This window comes from Lynx rufus, unplaced genomic scaffold (genome assembly GCF_022079265.1).
Source record: "Lynx rufus isolate CCGP_SWC_20201006 ecotype Redwood Valley unplaced genomic scaffold, mLynRuf1.p SCAF_33, whole genome shotgun sequence".
In the NCBI taxonomy this organism is placed as follows: domain Eukaryota; kingdom Metazoa; phylum Chordata; class Mammalia; order Carnivora; family Felidae; genus Lynx; species Lynx rufus.
Genome location: NW_025814849.1, coordinates 3,714,584 through 3,735,244, shown reverse-complemented (window position 1 = coordinate 3,735,244; position 20,661 = coordinate 3,714,584). Strand labels below are relative to the sequence as shown.

Here is a 20,661-nt window from a genome sequence, read left to right as displayed (position 1 = left end):
ACTAGTTGGAGATAGAATACAGAGTGCTGCTAATCTCTGGGCGGAGACAGACCATCCCTCCCAGACAGAAGAAGCAAGACACAAAGTGGTGGGGCACACTGTCCTCCTGAGTCCTTTCAACCCTGAGGATTCTGGTTATTCTTTTCCATTTGGTTAATTACAAATAACGAAGACATCTAACACCAAACATAAGCCATATTCGCTCTTCTCTTCCTCTTCTCCACCAGCTATTTCGAATCTTAGCATTTCCTGGTAAGAACACAGACTAACTAGATGCTCTACCTCATTTTCGGAAAAATCCCTCCAGGTTGCTTGAAGTGATCTAAGGAAATGACCTCACCACCCCTAGTTAGCTCCAGTAGTAACCAGCCCCTCGGGTTATGTGGGGCCCGGTAGCTGGGGGACAAGGCGCCGAAGGGGAGACTCTGCCCAGAGGACTAGAGACCCAAACGCTAGGTTCTCCAAGTCAGAGTGACATTCATTCCTCAAATGCCAAGTAGTTACAGAGGAGTCCCACCCAATTCACATGTAACTTGTGTGAGTCCACAAAGTAAAGCGCAGGACGGTAAGGACTAAGCCGGCAACCCTGCCCATCGTCACCGTCGATGACCCTGGAAGGCTACGGGAAGAAATGAGAATCTTTCGTGTCCTCTGTGAGTCCCAGGTCCCAAGGGGCTCTTGTTTTGTGGGCATCGGATTGTGTGGGTGTGTTTTCAGTGTTCAAAAATACATAACTTGGAAATCACACGACTCTGAACGCAGCCTTCTACTTCCCCTGATTTTCTTTTTTTTTTTTTTTTCAAAATTTTTTTTTTTTAACGTTTATTTATTTTTGAGACAGAGAGAGACAGAGCATGAACGGGGGAGGGTCTGAGAGAGAGGGAGACACAGAATCGGAAACAGGCTCCAGGCTCTGAGCTGTCAGCACAGAGCTGGACGCGGGGCTCGAACTCACGGACCGTGAGATCATGACCTGAGCTGAAGTCGGATGCTTAACCGACTGAGCCACCCAGGTGCCCCTCCCCTGATTTTCTGTGGAAGGGGTGGCCATCCATTGTAGCACTGGGAACAAAGCTGACCAGGTGATGGATGATCAACCCTCTGCCTTTGTATGAATTAGGAAAAGTCACCGCATCTGGCCTGCTCTGGCTAATGGATTAGAAGGGGACACCCCCTCTGGGCCGGTCATGCAGAGAAATGCCTGCTTTGGGCTCACCCTTGGTGTGCAGACGGGGCTTTATGCAAAGACCAGGTTTGCCTCCTCCTACAGACCAGACACAGCAGGGCCCTGGCCTGGCCTGAGAGCAGGCTGGACCCCAGCCCAGATGTCTGTCTTCACACAGCTGGCATGACCCTGGCTCTGATGGACCGACTCACATGGAGCAGTCTAGGGAACTTCCAGATCATTTTCTCTATACGTGCTTTATGTCATGTGACCTGTCTCCAAAAGCAAGTCCCCAAGCCATACGGGGCCCTCATGGGTGTAGTTCTGGCTCAGCAAAGGTGCATGTGGGCACTCCTTGGGATATGTGGGTGTTAATACAACACCTCTCCTGAATGCCCCCCCCCAAAATCAGATACCACCTTCATGGGGCACAGAGGGTGAGGTGACCTGAAAGGCTGTGCCACGTGTGGGGCTGATCGCCCCATTTCTGAGCCCTGGGATGTCCTGGGGACAAGGGTTTGCTGGTACAGACACAAGAACCAGAAAGAGCGACACGTCTTTCCAGTGTTACTAAAATGGTAATGTATCGAGAAAGAAGGATTTGTTTCAGGCTTTCAGTAATACAAATACAGATGACATTTTAGTCTTGGTGACAAATCTCTGAATCTTAAGCTATAAAATGCAGAAGATTGATATCCTTTCTTGTAAAGGACCTATATTTTGTCCTTCTGTCACTTGTGTGACAGGAATGAATTCCACTTTCTTAGTGAAGAATGAGTGTCAAAGGCCGCCGTGGACACAGACTTCCTGCACACACAGCGGCCATGCCCTGCTCTCGAGATCAGCAGCCCCAGTCATCTGCGGGGAGTCCCCTCTCCTCTGCATTTGGGACACGCCAATCCTACTGCCACGTCAAGGGTGGACTGTGACCCAGGCCTAAGGCAGTCAGCGTATCCCACACCCCCAGCCGCAGTTCTCAGCTCCTGGAAACTGGGATACACATGGATCCATCTGGTCAAATGAGACTCCTGGCCGGTCCTGCTGCAGGAGGAGACAGAAAAGAGAAGTTCATCTGCGAGCATGGGGTGGAACCCTGGAGGGAATGGCAGCCATAGTGGCACCACCAGAAGGAAGCAGGGTCAAACAAAGAGATTCCCAGTGACTCATGTGAGCACCTAGAGCAAACCGGTCCTGAAGCGGATTTTCTCCTGTTGTTTCCATTGTGGGAGTTTTTTGGTTTTTTTTTTAATTTCCCTTGTTGGCGTAAGTCACTCAAGTTGTGTTTTCTGTCACATAATCACAGGGTCCTAACAGCTGAGGGACTCACTGTCAGAACCTGAGAGGGGGCAAGCCTTGCATTAACACCTACACCTCCCGGTCCCGACCTGCCCCTGCTGCTCTGGTGTCCGTGCAGTGGCCAGCCAACAAATGTTTATGAGTGACTGTCATTTTTTGGCAGATTATTTCACGTTCAAGGACCAGTGCATTCCCTTGTTATCACAGTGAAAATAGAATGGGGGAAGTAAATATTAATCATAAATCAGCAGAAATGTTGTGAAAACCTGCCACATGCAGGCATTGTGCTGATGCCTTACACCCGTGACACTGTGGCTCCGCAGCCCCCCACCCCTGGGACATGAGTAGTGTTTCCATCCATTTACAAAGGAGAACATGGTGATTTGGGAAGATTAAGATACAAAAAGTCATATATTACATGATTCCATGTGGTTGGAAGACCCAGAAGAGGGAAATATGTAGAGACACTGGCTAAGCGGTGGCCAAGGGCTGGGAGGGGGACTTGGGGAGTGAAAGCTAGCGGGTGCTGGATTTACTTTTGGGGTGATGAGACTTTTTAAACCAGAGGGGATGGTTGCACAGCTGGTGAACATAGGAAGTACCACCAGATCATATGCCTTAAAATGGTCAAGTTTATGTTACGTGAATTTTACCTCAGCCAAAAAAAGTGACTTCCCACGTCCCAGAGTTCATTGTGGCTGAGTGAAGGTTTGAACCCAGGCCACCTGTCCCTGAGGGCCCATCAGAGCCTGGCATGCACGAAGCACCTGGTAAGCATTTGTTGATCAGATGCACTAAAGGACCCGGAATGCCTGTTCCCAAAGGGTCTGTAATCATCCATCACATACACCTCAAAACCCCCTGGCGACCAGCAGAATATTCATCTCAGTGTGTCTCCATTAAGGTGCCAGTTTCTCCATCCTGGGGAACAGGTGTTCTAGAGAAACGGCTGTATTTATGAGGTTCATTAGGATGCCTCTCAGCCTGCGGCGCAGACGGTCCCCTCAGGAGAGCGCGGAGCGAGAAATGCTAGTGAGGGAGGCGGACAGAAGGAGCCCTGTCCTCCCAGAGACGGGCAGAGCTGGCCCGAGCCCACCCCCCACCCCTGTGCCCACTGACCAACGGCAGCTGTGAAGTACATCGCGATCTCATCCGGGGTCAGGGCCCGTTCCCAGATGATGAACTCATCGAAAGCTCCGACCTCATAACGCTTGGTCTGGTCCTGCTCAGACCCGATCACGAGGTTGACGCTGGGCTCCCCGTAGGCATGAGACACTTTGCCGCTTGGGTCGGAGGTGCTCAGGGTCCCATTGACGTAGACTTTCAGACCCTCCTTGGATTTCCATGTAAACAAGACGTGAGTCCAGTAGGGACCTGGAAAGAACAAAGATCACTGTTCTGCTGATGTGGGAAGCACATGTTTCTGAGTTGTTAAATCCCTTTCGAGATGATTAGTCACTGTTAATCTTGGTGAGGCCTTCATGATCTAGATCTAACTTTTCTCAGTACGTTGAAGCACAGAGAAGAAATTGTCCCCATCCCCAAAATTCCAGAAGCAGTCCAGAGAGACGCTTTGCTATTTTAAATTAGATCCTTTGCTATTTTAAAATAAAATGAAATAATAGCTAATGGGGGTCACTTGTTCAAAAAAACAATTCTTTTTCTTCAGTCCTGCCTGTGCCATCATAGTGCAGGTCAATAAAACCCGTTGGACAATAAAACCTATCTGAGGGCCTGATTCAGCCCAGGGCGGTTGGTATCCACCTCTGCTCTGATATGGTACACGTAACACTAATAAACATGGCGGTATCACGATAGTCAGGGCCACCCTCTGGGCTCATTCTCTCTGGCCCGAGAACCACAGTGACCCAGTAAGAAGAATGTTCATCAGACATTGGTGGTGGCTTGCCCCACGAAGGGCCCAGCTTGGTTTTGCAAGTGTTGTGTTATCTCATGGGCTTCCTTCCGGAAGGAATAGGGCAGCCCGTTAAAGGACATGTATCATCTTGAGCCCGGCATCATCTTAAATCATCCAGCAATAAGCCGTTGGGACTTCATCAAAATAAACCCTTCAGCACAGCGAGGGAAACAGCCAACAAAACTAAAAGACAACCTGTGGAATGGAAGAAGATATTTGCAAATGACGAATCTGATAAAGGGTTATTATCCAAAGTCTATAATAAACTGATACAGCTCAACACCCAAAAAAACAAATTATCCAATTTAAAAGTGAGCAGTAGACATGAATAGACACTTTTCCAAAGAAGACATCCAGATGGCTCACAGATACACGGGAAGATGCTCGACATCACTCATCAGGGAAATGCAGATCAAAACCATAATGAGATACCACCTCACACCTGTCAGAATGGCTAAAATCAAAAACAAGCAACAGGTGTCGGTGAGGATGTGGAGGAAAAGGAACCCTCGTGCACTGTTGGCGGGAAGGCAAACTGGTGTAGCCACTGTGGAAAACAGTGCGGAGACTCCTCAGAGAGTTAAAACTTGAACCGCCCTACAACCCAGCAATTGTACTACTGGGTATTTACCCAAAGAATACAAAAATACTATCTACAACAGCCAAAGTATGGAAACAGCCCAAGCATCCACCCACTGATGAATGGATAAAGAAGTGGTATATACATTCAGCCATAAGAAAGAATGAAATCTTGCCATTTGCAATGACGTGGATGGAGCTATTGAATATTCTGATAAGTAAGTCAGAGAAGGGCAGATACCATATGATTTCATGCATATGTGGAATTTAAGAAACAAAACAAGCAAGGGGAAAAAAGAGAAACAGTCCAGGAAACAGACTCTTTAACCGTAGAGAACAAACTGATGGTCACCAGAGGGGAGATGTGTGATGGGGATTAAAGAGTACATGTATCATGATGAAAAATAAAATAATTAAAATATATATATACTATATATATTCAATCACTCAGCAGTTACTTAGGACTTTCTTGCTCAGGTTGCTCAGGACTGTGCAACTTTATAATCTTGAGTCTCTGGAGAGCCCTTGGGTCCTAAATGGGTCCAAAGTGTATTGCCCTTGAATTTAAAGCAAGAGTAACAACTTTCTTCAATGAACAAATAGAGTGTACTGCCAGGCAGAAATGTTTACAATTCTCCCCCATTTCCCTGGGTGGAAAAACAGAGTTCAGTAGACTTTACCGTAAAATATGTCGAGGAAACCTACTAGGTGCTCCATACAGTGTCAGCCCCGAGGATCATGGGGATACGGCTGTTACATAAGAACCTGACCTTGGGCAGAAGGTGATAAGAGCCAGGAACAAGGTACAGGTGGTTCCGTCCGGGGGGGGGGGCAGGGGAGGCAGAGACTCCTGACCTGGGGTCAGAGAAAGCAAGCAGGCGAGATCCTCCCAGACCTCTTTTGCAGACAACGTTCAGGCTGGGTGTGAGTGAGTGAGCACGGCTCCCCCACTCCCCGAGGTAGCCCGGCACAGAGAGGGCTCGGACACACCTGTTTGGTTCCAGGTCTTTTAGCGACTAAGACATACAGCCTCCTTTCCATGGGCCAGAAGGTGCATTTTCCTGGAGGCCTTCACTCTGCCAGCCCCGTCCGTGGTTCCCTCTTAGCCCCCAGCCTGGACTGGGCTCCCCCTCAATGTCACCCCAACACTTCTGGGGCCCTGGTCACCTCTACCTTGTCCAGTGTCCACTTCAGACCCTCTGCTCCCCAAGCTTCCCCCCACACACACCCCTGACTTGTGCCCACTGCACGACCCCACATCACCCCACGGAGCACAGAGAAAGCAGGAATCTCCAGACCGAGCCACACTGGTCCGCAACGCCCACCTGCAAACTCCCCCACGTCAGCAGGGCCCACCGTGCTGCTCCCTCCCCACGTGTCCCAGGGCACCCCCACCACGGCTCCAACTCCTGTCTTCCAGACCCCCCTTCCTCCCCAGTCTTCAGCCACTTTTCCAAAAAGTCTTCACCTCATACTCTAAATAAACATTGCCGAGTCTATACCACTAGAAAGAAGGAGGGGGAGGAGGCGAGGGATGATAGGGAGGAGGAGGGGGAGCAAAAGAGAAAGAAGCAGGAGGAAGAGGGGAGGGGGGAAGGGAGGGGGAAATGGAGCAGGAGCGATGCTAAGCACCAGGCACGGTACTGCATTTCATCTCCCCCAGCCCCACCCCGACCTTGGCCTCAGGCAGGTCAGGCCAGCACCTTCCCCCCAGGAAGCAGAGGCTGAGACCGGGGCATCAGGCAACCGAGGCAGGGCCCAGCTGGGGTGGGAGGGGCCCAGGCGCTCTCCAGCATCTTCCCAGGCAAACCCTTAAAGCAGAGGCCGAGGGGTCCCTTACCTGGCGGGCTGAAGGTGGCCTCCCACGTCTTGGCGTTCTCCCGCGTGTACAGCTCCACGGAGCCCTTGCCGCCACTGGAGCAGACCTTGAATCCTTCAGAAATGACCTGTCCCCCGTATGCAGAAGGGATCGGTCTGGACTGCTCTCCGTGCGTCTTCCAGAAAAAAGAAAACGTGACCCCTGAGGGAAGGAGAGGCGCTGGGTCAGGAATGACAGCAGAAGGAACTCAGAAGCAGCTCCTTTGCGTTTGAAAAGCCCTTCTGTCCTCATTCTAGAGACAGTGCACGTTCAATTCAGAAAATTCCGATAACAGCAATAGGCAGTATTTAGCAAAAGCTCACTAAGTACCAGACACTTTTCCAAGAGTCTTCAGGGACTTCTCTCCTTAAATATTGTGAAAACCCTGTTACCACCCCCGTTATGAAACGAAGACACTGGGCCAGCTTGCCCAAGGTCACCAGCCATCATTAAGGTTAGATCCAAGCTCCAGCCTTGTGACCCCAGAGCCCCCAAATATAAAAGCCTGCACAATCTTCTTTTTTCTTTTTCTTTTTTTTTTTTACATTTATTTATTTTTGAGAGACAGAGAAACAGAGCACACGTGAGGAGGGACAGACAGAGGAGACAGAGTCCAAAGCAGGCTCCAGGCTCCCAGCTGTCAGCACAGAGCCCGACGCGGGCTCAGACTCACAGACCATGAGATCATGACCTCAGCCAAAGTCGGACGCTCAACCGACTGAGCCACCCAGGGGCCCCCACAATCTGTTCTTATTCTTCCTTTTAGTCCAGAAGCGTCTTCCCGGTAAGTCTTCCTAAAACCTTCCCTACAAGCATATTTTACAAAGAAAGGAACCAGCTCACGCACACTGGCTTATAAACCACATAACTTACTGTATCTCCACAAAATCCCTCCAGTGTCCATACAGCCTCACGTCATCCCGTTCTCTGCACAGCGCTACATCGAAACCGGTATCACATGGTCTCCTTCAGCTTTTTATTTTCCAAACAGAACTGCCAGCTAAACCTGGCACACCTCAGATTATATGCCTTTAGGAGAAATTCCTAGGAGGGAATTTCTTGTCAAAGGGGAAGCCCGCTTTTAAGGGTTTTGACATCTACGATTGTTATTTCCAACAGAGGAACGGAGTGGGGCCCACGGAGGCCGTGGCCGCTAAACTTTCCTTCAAGACACCCAGCCCACAGGTAGTCGGGTTCCTAAGTCCCGAGCTGGCCCCACGTTGTACCGCGTGGACGACATGCTCTTTGCTCAGATGCTACTGTGAACGAGCTGGCTCAGTGGTCACCGCGTCTCACCTGAAAACAAGTCCAGATGTTGGGGGTGAGGAGTTCCTTGTTATATGGGTAACCTGTGCATGTGTGTGAGAGAGAGACAGACAGACAGATGGAGAGAGGGAGAGAACAGGTGCACACGTGTGAGTGCAGAGCTGACGACCTGCGTGGACTGTGTGCGAGAGCAGGAAGTAATCCCAGTGGCCTCATCCCTCTCAGCCTGGCCCGGGCAGGAGAGGACGGAGCCCAGAGTTGATCAAAACAGGCCCAAGGACTTGGGGGTGGAAGGACAGAGCCGGAGGGCCATTTGTCCTGGGCCTTTTTATACAAATGGCACCAAATTTAGACTTTGGGCCTTCAAATGAGATTATGGACACAGCCTGAGAGTCACTGGATTAAAGGAAGACATCTTTCAGCAAATATAAACATGCATCCCATTACCAGCCATCTTTACTGTAATGCCTTGTGAATTGACACGTTACGAGTTGTTCAACTGTCTTGTGACAGTCATACTGCATCATACTTTTGTGGGCTCAAAGCCCTATTACGATTGTCATAAACATGTTAAAACATGGCATAATTTTATAACCCTTGTTTGGAATTTCTCCCAATTTTTAAATATAAGAGGAACCTCAAAATGATGGCTGGGACCTGGACCTTTGCTGACCTCTGAGGAGGGCGAGTAGAACCCCAGGTCACAGGGACTGTGCTCTCAGGGCCATCAAGGAGGGCAGAAAGTGCCCGAGGTGCCATGCCATGTGGGCCACGAGGCTGGGGCTTTGGATGGAAGGCAGCTTGGAGGGCAGAGTGCGACCCCAGGGCCCTTGTCTGACCCGCTGCTGCGCGGGGGGCCCGTCATTTGCACCCGCCAGGTGCTGTGGCCAGCAAAGCCCAGCACAGACCTCGCCTCCCCGCCTGGCCTCTCTGCTCTCAGACACAACCCGCTTCACGAGGACGCTAGCACACACATTGTGAAATTCTTGTTATGAAACGAGATCCCAGAGGATTCATAGAAGTTAATTTTTTCCAAACACTGCTGTGTTTAGAAATTCCTCCTATTCAGTCCCACTTTGGCCAAATGCCTTTCTGTCCCGGAAGAAAAAGAAGAAGGAGACGTCGGTTTGGCGTTAGGTAAGGGTAGATGGAAGGCAGATGGCAGTGCCCGTGAGCAAGTCTCATTTCGGCTAGTTTAACCCGCACGATAATTGCTTCTATCTTTATATTTAAACATCAGTTTCCAGGAGCCGCTAATCCCAGCGCCCTGAGGATCTCTGCTTCCCTCTCCTGGGTCATTAACACGAAGAAGAGACAATCTGAACGGAAAAGAGGTGCAATGATTGACACATTGTTTCCACACTTACTTCCTATGAGCATTATATCGTCATCTACCCAAAAGGACACAATGAGAAAAGGTCTTTCTCGACAAGACACAGAAAAAAGAAAAATACCATCCGGGTGCCACAAGGAAAGACTGACACTTCCAAGCGCAGAAATGTGAAATCCTGCAAGGCAAATAATTTGCCAGAACAAAGCCAAAAGACACATAGCATTCTAGGGGGGAAAATAACACATAACGCATTTAACGTTCAAGAAACCGGTTTCCTTACTATGTGAAAACACTTTGTAAAGAAAAGTAGTATCATCAGCATTTACCTGGGAGCAAAGACTCTCCCAAGACTTGTACGCGTGTGAGCTGTTAACCCTCCCAACAGCCCTATGAAGTAGGTGTCACTCGTGTCCCCAGTTTATAGGTAAGAAAATCAAAGCACAGAGGGGTTGAGTGACTCATGGGCGGCCGCACAGCTAGTGACAGGCAGGACTCGAACCAGGCAGCACAGCTCCGGAGGCTGCACCTGTAGTCACTGCCCTCCCCCCGAGACAGCACTCGTGCACTCACTGAAGGAGACAAAACAGACACCGGGAATTCCAAGAAAACAATGCACAACAACGCCCCGGGCCAAGGAGGAAGTCTCGGTGAACACACTGTCCCCTCTGATGGTGGGCGGGAGGGCAGCTGGCTGGGGGAGGGGAGGTATGGGGTCCTTCCAGGTAGAGGAACAGCCCTTCCCAGGCCAGGGGACTCGGCACGGTGTCCCGCATGCCCCAGGTTCAAAGTGGACCTGAGCAGCGAGTCGGGACAAAGTGACCTGCGGGCCGTGTAGCCAGCGTGGCGTCCACCCGCCTCCCCCAGGAACAGCACGGCTGTGTTCCCCGGGAGAGCCAGTCTGGCCCCCCTGACCGCACACCCTGGGCCCCCTCCAGGCCGCGCCCATCAGCATCCGCTCTGGGCTGACCCTGTGTCACACTGCCGTGCCTTCTTGGGGAGAGTCAGCGGAGAGAGACGCCTGTTTCTGAGGAGAGGACTTGAGCCCCTGGACCCGGCCTGAGGCCAACTGTGATTTTCAAAGACACCCACAGTATCCCCCGTCCCGCCCGTTTGTGCCCCGTGACCTCGCCACTCTCTGCCAGCACCCAGGGCGAATTTCCCCACCTGCCCTCTGCCTGACCTGACCCACAGGGGACAACAGAAGGGACACTGGCCGAGGCCCAGCTGCAGTCCCTAATTGTCCAGCAGCTTCTGCTGCGTGCCTCTGGGAGGTCTGAGCCGTGAGGAGTCCAGGCCGCGCAGCTGGGGAAAGACCACACATGGGCGTGCACACACGCGGGCACAGGGGCGCCAGAGCCAGAGGGACAGAACTGTCTTAGGTGAGCTTTGGGTGACTCCAAGCCTGGCCGCGGTCTGACGACAGTGCCTTGAGCCCAGTCAGCCCACAGAACCGGGAAAAGTGACACCAAATTGTGTTTTACGTTTTAAAGTTCAGGTGTGTGTGTTGCACAGCAACAGCCAACCAAACACAATCTTACCTGAAGCCGTTCATTCCATGAGCAAATCGATTCCCTCTGTGAGTTGAGTTTCTCTTGCTTTACGACTCTTCAGCTGACATTTCCCTTCCTGACCCCGTGGTGCCCCCAGAGGCCCCCATAAGGAGCTGAGCCTGGATCCCTCCTTCCTTTGTGACGCGCACTCTGGGGAGAGGTTTGGGGAGGATGCCGGAGCCGCCGCTGCAGGTGCGGAGGGACAAGCGGACGCTCCATCCTGTCCTGCTTACTCCTGTACTCGGGTCAAGGTGGAGGTGGCCACGTCCCTTGTGAGACCGTGGCACCAGCAGAGAGCGACCTGTCTATACCCCGTCAGCCTGGGAGCTAGCCAAGAGCACAGCTGCACAACAATTACCCTGAGCCAGAGGGCAGGCTGCAGAACGTTCTGGAATGGGAAACTGAGGGCATCCAAATCCAGTGCCATCAACGTCACCTGAGGGCTAAACCGTGGTCTCGGGTAAGACACATCTCGGTGCACTCAGACTGGGGGCCTCGAGGGTCTCCCTCCATTCTGGAAGCTGGAGCTCCTGGGGAGTGGTCTCCCTGGTGTGCGTGTGCAGACAGACCCCCCCCACACACACACACACACCCATCTCCCGCCCAAGTAAGGCATTACTTGGGTCCTAAGCAGATTTTCCCACAGAGCGGCCGCTGTGCTCAGGAGAGGACACAAGCAAGCAGGGCTCCGACAGCCTCTCCTGTCCACGACAGGGGGACACCTGCCAGGAGCTTCCCCAGGGCACAGGCCGGGGGTGGAGAGACTCCCTGGGGCGGGTTGGGCTCTCTGGCTCGCCTGACACAAGCCCAGCAAGGCTCCCACCTCCGGTCCCAAACTCTGATCCCACAAGACACTGAAGTGTCATCTTTGTCCCCACATTCCAACAGAGTGCTGCTTAAAATGACATTTTTGACCCCTGTATTCTTAAGAGTTGGTAATCCCACCACTCGAGGGCCTTGGACACTTTGTCCAAGAGAATTTTAGCGCAAAGACCCGCCTTTACCCAACTCGAATCACAGCACGAGAAGCTACTGCCTTCTCAGTTGTCCTTGGCTCTTCTGGCCTGCGGCAAGGAGCAAATCCATCCGAGCGTAGGTAACGATTGCTAATCCCCACTTAGCAAAGAAACGCCACATGTCGGATGTGGAGCCCTCGGCGGGCAACGATGCCCAAGCCGGACTCAGTAATGAGGTGTCTCCCGTTTACGGGAATTACTGTTACTGGTTTTCAGTTCATGGGAGGGAGATCGTTTCTTTTTCAATTAAATCCAAGTGAGTGACATTTAAAGAAAAACACTAAGGAGTGCCTGGGTAGCTCAGTCAGTTAAGGTTCCAACTCGATTTCAGCTCGGGTCATGATCTTATGGTTTCAGGAGATCGAGCCCCACAGCGGGCTCTGTGCTGACATTGTGGAGCCTGCTTGGGATTCTGTCTCTTCTCTTCCCCCACGAGTGCTGCCTCTGTCTCTGTCTCTCTCAAAATAAATAAACTTTAAAAAAAAAAGAAAGAAAAACACAAAGTATGATAATAGTTCAGGTGGTACCTGTATATGAGTAAAAATTATAAACGTCTTAAAAGTGAGTCAAACTTCAGAACCACTGGTCTTGACAAACATTCCAGCATTCCTGGAAACGTAGATAATTGCATCATTCAACCCAAACCAGTTAAAGTAAATGGCCCTCCCCTGGACTTGTCCTCTGGGTAGACACCATCCCGCCTTGCCGCTTTGATACTATGACCTCAGATTTTTTCCCAGCTCCGTGATTAGAACACGAGAAGTAAAAGCCAAAGGAGGTGAGAGAGATGATATCACAAAGAGCAGAATGTGGAGCGAAAATGAGCTGAAGATCATAGTGATGGAGAATCTGGACCACAGACACCGGGTGACTCAGGAGGCTTTCCACCTTCGGGCATATTTGAGTTTAAAGTGGTAGGAGAACACGTGATCCATGAAATGAAGCCAGAAACACAGCAGAGACACCTAGGGATGGTGTCTCGGACTCCAGCGTGAACGACACAGCCCATGAACCCAAAAGCCCATCTAGCCAGGAGGACTGCACCCCTGACTGTCCTCTTTCAACATGCACGCACACTCTTCCCCAGAGCAAGCCTTTTACGTATCAAATAGGCACTTCAACCCCCGCACCGGAAACAAGGTTCTCTCGAGTGTCTTCCCGACACCCCTGGTGCTGTGGGACTGTCTTCCGCCACTTCCCAGTCGCTACCGCTGTCAGAGAGCAGCGGCACAAGCCGTGGTGGCGAGCGCCAACTCCCTTCAGTCTCAGGGAAACGGCAGAGAATGATGGGGACCTAGGAAGTCAGGAGAGAGCGACCTGTCCCAGGGGTCACCCCTCGACTCCAGCCAACTCCCACCAGGCGCACAGGGAATATTGTTGGATTTTCCGATTTCTTAAGTCAAAAGTATAGATTTTTTAAATGAAATGTTCTCATATACAAGTTGGACATTAATTTAAAAAAAAAAAAAAAGAACATCTAAAGCACCATCAGAGGCTGTTTCTGCAAACTTTCTGAGCTAGGATATTCGGCTAAAAACAGCTTAGAAAGCTCATTAAAATGTAAAAACCAAGGGGCGCCTGGGTGGCTCCAGGGGGCCTGAGTGTCTGACTTTTGGCTTAGGCTCAGGTCATGATCTCAGGGTTTGGGAGTTCAAGTCCCCCATCAGGCTCTGTCTGCACTGACAGTTCGGAGCTGGCTTGGGATTCTCTCTCTCTCCCTCTCTCTCTCTCTCTCTGCCCCTCCAACATTTGTGCTGTCTCTGTCTCTCTCAAAATAAACTTTAAATATATATATACACACACACACACACCGAGAAGACCAACATAATGCCACTGTACAAAACACACTTATGGGATGGTCACAGCCTTGGCCAGTTTGGGGACAGGATCCGTGGGCATCACCTGGAGGTCCCAGCTAAAAATGCAGGTTCCCAGGCCTTGTCCATGGAGATTTGGATTCCGTAGGGCCTGGACTGGAGCCCGAAAACCGTATTTCACCATCTTTGCAAGTGACTTGCCCATGGTCTGTGAATGCTACTTCGAGATTCACCGCGCTCAGTGTGCAGCTCTAGGCCAGTCTTGCCTGCCTCTGGGCCTCGGTTTCTCCATCTGTGAAGCGAGTGTACTGAATACTCTTCTGAGGGTCAGCCGCTCCACACACTCCGACGTCCCCATAGCCCCAGACCGTCGGCAGAAGACGGCGGCTGGATCCACGCCCGGCCTGCGTCCAGCAGACCCCTCTGGAAATCTCTTTCCTGAAACTCCATCCCGAAAGTCTCTCAACATTTTGTGGGCAGCCTTTTGGATTTAGTAACCTCGTGCAAATGGGGGGAGAAGTCACCTCAAGGCTGGGAAGGAGGAAGTGTGAGTGCTGAGGGTTTCCAGCTGCTGCTCCGAGGCTCCCACGGCCTTCCCGGTGTTTACAAGCAGAGAACGTTCTCATGCTCGGGAGGGAAGCACGGGGCATGTTTACAGGGAGGAGGGAAAGCTGATGAGTGAAACGGGAAGACGGTCTTTCCCGAGAGCAGCCGAGCTGATTCAGAGTTGAACTGGCATCAGAGGTAACAGGTGGACGTTGCTCAAGGTGGCATGTAGTCCAAGATCAGAAACAACTTCTAGAAGTCAGAGGAGTACAAAACCAGAACAGGCTCCCCTGGGAGCAGTAAGGGGCCCTTCATGGCAATATTCAGGTGGCAGCCAGTCAAACACTTGATGAGAAGCGTTCAAAGAAATAAAGCATCGGAAAGACCAACTGCACACATCTGCTCAGTGACACACAGTAAGCATCTGCCATGCTGGTTTTCGTCCCCAAAAATGCAGCAGTGACCAAGACAGACACGGCCCTGCCCTCATAGAGCTGGTGGCCGAGCAGGGAGGCAGACGATGAACAGGCCGTTACCGGCCATGCCAGTGCCGGAGAGGTCCGGGGCGCCACAGGAGCGCAGGTAGAGGGACTCACCTGTGTGAGCTCGTCTCCACGGAAGTAACACCTGAGCTGAGCCCTCAAGGTCTACGGGCAGATAAAACAAGGTGCTGGAACATTCCGGGAAGATCCCTCCCTCCGCTGAGTTTCCCACTTGTGCACCTGCTGGCTGCGGGGGTTGAAAGTCAGACACCTCGCCCTCAAGGAACACAGACGTTCCTTCGGTTAACATTCAAGAATGGTCAGGCATCCAGATAGCCCTCTTCTCTCAAAAGCTTCCCCTGTTTGCACCCAGTGCCTGTGAAAAACTTCCCCAGGAGGCACCATCTGCCAAGAAGCGAGACCCATGGGGAGCTGACAGAAGTGCAGGAAGGCCGAAAAGCGGATGGAGGTGGGTTCCAGCAGGAGCAGGAGTGGGCACAGGAAGGGGTGGGGGTGGCCTGGCAGAGGGCACACAGGGGCCGGTGGCTAAGCCACTGGGACGTTTACTCTTTTTTGGAAAGCTCAGACTTCAACTCTGCTCCTAAAATGTCCTCTTTCTTTCTTTCTTTCTTTCTTTCTTTCTTTCTGTTTTTCAAAAAGTCAAAACCATGAATAGGGGCCCCAAGAGAATTTGGAAGTAAGAAATATGAAAACAGTTGACCTGGTGGATGGGGAGTGGGGAATGTCTCTGTTTATTTTGACGTTAGTTTTCACTATAAATGGAATGGGTTTTAAGTCTGAGCCCACTAGCACCACCAAAAAACAGAGAAACAGAGCGAGCACGTGGAGGAGGCCGAGACAGAGGTGTCCTGAGAGGCCCCGCATCTCCTGTGCCCACATCTTCGTCACTCACGAGGTTCACATCTGACCACCTCCTCCGTCATTATCATCGCTGATCACGGTTCTAAAAGTCAACCCATTTTTCCTGCTTGCTGAAGCCTCACTCATCCTACACAACATCTAGGAAGTTCAGATAAAAACCATAACCCTTCATTTTTTAAGTTGCCCAGCGACACCCGAAATCATTCTACAGACTTCGTGTGCCGCAGGGACTTTTACTTGGAAAACGCCGAGTGGACCTTCCCTGCTCACATCTGGTTTTTCTGGAACCGAGAAATACAGGCTCCCAGAGGCCTCGGAGAACCCGGCCCGAGCAAACACCAGGCAAATAACGCAGCGGAGCTCGCACAGCGGTCCTCCGATGTCACGCGTGCGCTCGGTCGCCACAAAGCTGCATGTGGACAGAGGGAGGCAGGACGAGGGGGGCCCAGCCTCCGTCTGCATCTGCACCAAGCCTGGCGCCAGCATCGTCCCAAGGAGCCAAGGGTGATGTCAAGCGTCCTGGCTTCGTTTTATATCTGGCCAAACGGTCAACAGAGTGGCCCCGAGATGGTTTGACTACACAACACAAGGAGCCCTTAGAGCCGGACATGAAGCCAAAGCTCCCATCTCTGCCTGCCGCCCCGCACTTATCTGCCTCACCCCTGCTGTCCTGCGCCCGTCTGCCTCACCCCTGCCGTCCCACGCCCGTCTGCCTCACCCCTGCCAACCCGCACCCGTCTGCCTCACCTGTTTTTGAGGAGGAACTGTGCTCACACGTGTAATGACATAGGTCTGGTGGCTGTGACGTGCAGTCAGCCCCGGTGGGTGGTTACTGTGGGTGAGCCCCTCTACAGGGTCCACTCTCCAGGCAGGTAGGCGGGAGGAGCTGGGTCTGCAAATGCCCACAGCGGGGCTGCCGCCAGGGGCCTCTCACAGCTGGGCCACAGCAGCAAGGAACGCAGTGGCACCTTTAGGCATCACGGCAACCTCAGGAGGGACCGTCACTGACCCGTCGCACAGACAAGGGCTCAGGGGAGGTGGTTGCCCGAGGTCACCGCAGACACTTAGAGAACTGGGACCAGAGCCTGTGCTCTCCCCATGATGGCCCCGGGGACAGTGTCCATGACAAAGGGGCACACTGTGCAGTGGCCCAGCCAGAGTCATTGGAGGGATTTCTTAAGAGAAACTAGAAATCCATATATTTATGTGAAATTTTTGTTTTTCCACATTGGCAGCAAGCTAAATATTTTTTAGCTCCACACCTGCCAAGCCAAACAGCCACAGACTAGATCAGCCCAGAGCCTCAAGTCCGGGGTCTCTAAGTTCAGGTAAAACTTCCTCAGAGCTCTGACCCCCCCCCTTGGCCCCATCCCGGATGACCTAAGTCCCCGCCAGGAGCCGGGGAAGCCGAGAAGCTGGTGACCTGGAGATGCTCCCTACAGGCCCCAGCCCCCTAGTCTCCCAGCCCCCTGCCCCCCGGCCCCCCCAGGCCCCCACGCCCCCAGCCCCCTTGTCTCCTGGCCCCCCGGCCCCCCAGCCTCCCAGCCCTCCTGCCCGCTGGCCCTCCAGGTGGCGGCCGCTGAGCCCACGCTGGTGTTCATTTACAGAAACAAAGAAGCCTGGTGTGTTTATAGGGCTGTCTGAACTCTGGAACGGCTCAAACGCTGGGTTTGTAAACCTGGCCGTGGTTTAGGGCCTCAAAGGCATTTCTCGAATTCTGGGTTCTGTAAAATCCAAAACGTATCCCCCCCACCCTCAACATGTTTTTGCCTTGTTAAGCTTTTGTTTGTTTTTCTTGGACTGCAGTCCTTCTGTCCCAAAATTGTGTACGACGAATTCCTCACAAGGTTGTTTTTGAGAAGACCGTGGGATGTCCAAAGGGCCTTCGCTTTCGGAACGGCTTGCTTTAAACTCCTTACTTCCTCCCCCAGAACGAAAACTCTCGCCCTGCCCGGGGTATCGGGACGTGAAGGGGTGAAGCACGCTGGGACGCCAGACGACAACTTTCCAGCCGGGTTCACGGTGTGGCCCGGACACCCGTTCTTTGTCAGAACCTCAGATACTGCAGAGCCTCGCTTCTCACAGGACAAAGGGGAAACGGCACACAATTTCCACTTCTCTGCTGCCCACCTGCGTTTCGTCCGTGGCGCTGTTCCCGCCACGGGCCTGCACCACCTGCAGCCCCCCTCCGCCCCCCCGGGGCTCGGGGGCAAAAGAAAGAAACCCAGGGAACGAGGCTCACAGAGCCCGCCCCGCCCAGGCTCGCCGTCCACACCCCGGAGTCAGAAATAACGTGGTACGAGCCACACCACCAATTTACTTCCCACAAGTACCACGGCCCCGTCCAAGTCGCCGATGTGACATCACCGCATCTGCTCCTCTGGTGGCTCTTTTCTCTTTACGAGACGAAACAGTTTGCTCTCCCGTCTCTGTGAGACCGTGTTCGAGCTCTCCGTCTCCGGGACACGTCTCTTGTTAGAAAACCAGGCGCCTGCACCCCTGGCCCTCCCCCCCCCCCCGCCCGCCACGCGTCCACGCGCTCTGCCGCCACGGCGAGGGCGCGTCACTCACCGTCGGGGTCGCACTTTGCCGGGTTGCTGATGCAGGATGTGTTGTACTGGCCGTAGTAGAGAAGGGTCACTCCCTTCTCCTCTCTGAGGTAAACACCCTTGCTGACTTTTCCTTCCATGATGTCTGCGCGACAAGAATGGCAATGCCAAGTCAGCAACCGCCAGGGGTTAAGAGTCTTACACAGAACTTAGAGATGAATGTACTGCGTTATTTACGCTTATAATAATACTACATATCACACTCATTAATATTAACGCTCGCTATCTACCATCTAGCAGTAAAGGGATAGGTAGCGTGAATATTCATATCGATGCTTCTACTACACTCACATACGATGGGCTCTATACGGTAAGGACACCCTAAGTGTTACATTTGCCAGGAGTTGGGTTCCCAGGAGTGACACTGTCCCGAACGTCCGGAGCCCTTCCTGGCCATCTTCTAAGGGGAACACTTAGGCACATGTTTGAACATAAAACCACAGCCTACTTCCTCATCGGAAGCCCCTAATCCTAGACGTGGGAACCCACAATTTTGAAAGAATCCATGGTCACTCTAGGAGAAAAGCCCAGAGTCACACCCCCGCCAGCACCAGGCTGAGTGGCCATGAGCCCCGGCCGGTGCTCACTGCTCTGTCCTCCCGTTGGGCCTCATCCCCATGGCAAATGTAACCGATGGTGTGTGTGAAGTAAATGGTTTACAGAATCGATAAGTGAGGACTATAAAAGCCCAGCATGACTAGGCATTTATTGTTCATTGGGGTCAAAGTCGCCCAAAGATACCTCCTCTGCATACGGGCACATGCCCACTGCCCTTGAGCTATCAAGCGACAGGAGATGAACAGCAGAGGGACCGACGTCTGTGGGCCTGACGGCTACCCCCAGTCCAGTTTTCCAACAACCACTGTCAAGTGGATAGCCCACTCAAAAGGGCCTCAGTGTTCTTCTGTCTTACACTCATTTTTTTGCTTATCGCATTTATGGCTGGGGGTGGGGGTGTGTGGAATCTATATCTTACAAAATTACATTTATTGCAAAATTAAATTAGCAGTTGCATCATTGAGTTAGGCTGTATAAACCCCTAAACAAGACTGTTTGACTGGAAAAATTAATTTTGGGAGCCAAACAGGTCACAGCTGAGAGAGCAATCGGGTTATGTGCTGTGCTGAGAACAGAAGAAAGGCCGATGCCTGAGTTATCTGAACTTTCTGTCCTGCTTGGGTACATGCCACAGACGCTACTCTCCCTGGAGCTTTGAGCTGCATAAGAAAACACGAAACATAGGGGCTCTGAGGTTGTTAAGTAAGATAATAATTGAACCCTGACTCTAGTGGGCGTTTATGAAACAGCTTCTAATAATTAAAAAAAAAAAAAAAACACCTACAGAAGAAATGCTGATTTTAATGTTTATAAGAGATCAAATTTTGGGGTGAGATCTTTTAAAATCAACTTCAGTTTTTCCATTCAAAGGCTATGCTGTTCCTCCCCAAAAGAATATACACCATTTAAAAATCCCAACTTCCATCTTTGTAGCTCATCTTGTGTCTGTCTCGTTCTGAAAACAGGCAGCTGGTTTGAAGACTCTGGTCACGTGAAAGCTTACAAGCCCCTTCTAATGTATGGTGGCACTTCCTCTAGACCTAGCTGGGAGAAGTTATTCCTAATACACTGGGTGTTTGGTATTCTTGGCTATGTGTTCTTGGGTATATGTTCTTGGCTATGTGTTCTCGGGTATGTGTTCTTGGCTATGTGTTCTTGAGTATATGTTCTTGGGTATGTGCGCTTGGCTATATGTTCTTGGATATGTGTTCTTGGGCATATGTTCTTGGCTATGTGTTCTTGGGTGTATGTTCTTGGCTATGTGTTCTTGAGTATATGTTTTTGGGTATGTGTTCTTGGTTATGTGTTCTTGGCTGTATGTTCTTGGGTATACGTTCTTGGCTACACGTTCTTATGTATATGTTCTTGGCTATATGTTCTGAGCTATGTGTTCTTGGCTATGTTGTCTTGGGTATATGTTCTTGGCTATGTGTTCTTGAGTATACGTTCTTGGGTATGTGCTCTTGGCTATGTGTTCTTGGCTATGTGTTCTTGGCTATATGTTCTTGGGTATATGTTCTTGGCTATGTGTTCTTGAGTATGTGTTCTTGGGTATGTGTTCTTGGCTATGTGTTCTTGGGTATATGTTCTTGGGTATATGTTCTTGGCTATGTGTTCTTGAGTATATGTTCTTGGGTATGTGCGCTTGGCTATATGTTCTTGGATATGTGTTCTTGGGTATATGTTCTTGGCTATGTGTTCTTGAGTATATGTTCTTGGGTATGTGCGCTTGGCTATATGTTCTTGGATATGTGTTCTTGGCTATATGTTCTTGGCTATGTGTTCT

At 51.5% G+C, this 20,661-nt stretch overlaps 1 protein-coding gene across 2 annotated transcripts in view; it reads right to left on the bottom strand.

Moving 5' to 3' along the window:
* Window positions 1–20,661, bottom strand: part of ADGRD1 (adhesion G protein-coupled receptor D1) — a 122,878-nt gene that overhangs the window by 89,774 nt on the left and 12,443 nt on the right. For both annotated transcript variants that reach the window (XM_047093222.1, XM_047093223.1), the window contains 3 exons: window positions 18,280–18,402; window positions 6,799–6,978; window positions 3,581–3,835 (listed from right to left, as the gene is read on the bottom strand). In XM_047093222.1, coding sequence (XP_046949178.1) covers window positions 3,581–3,835; window positions 6,799–6,978; window positions 18,280–18,402 — 558 coding nt within the window. The remainder of the gene's footprint in view (window positions 1–3,580; window positions 3,836–6,798; window positions 6,979–18,279; window positions 18,403–20,661) is intronic.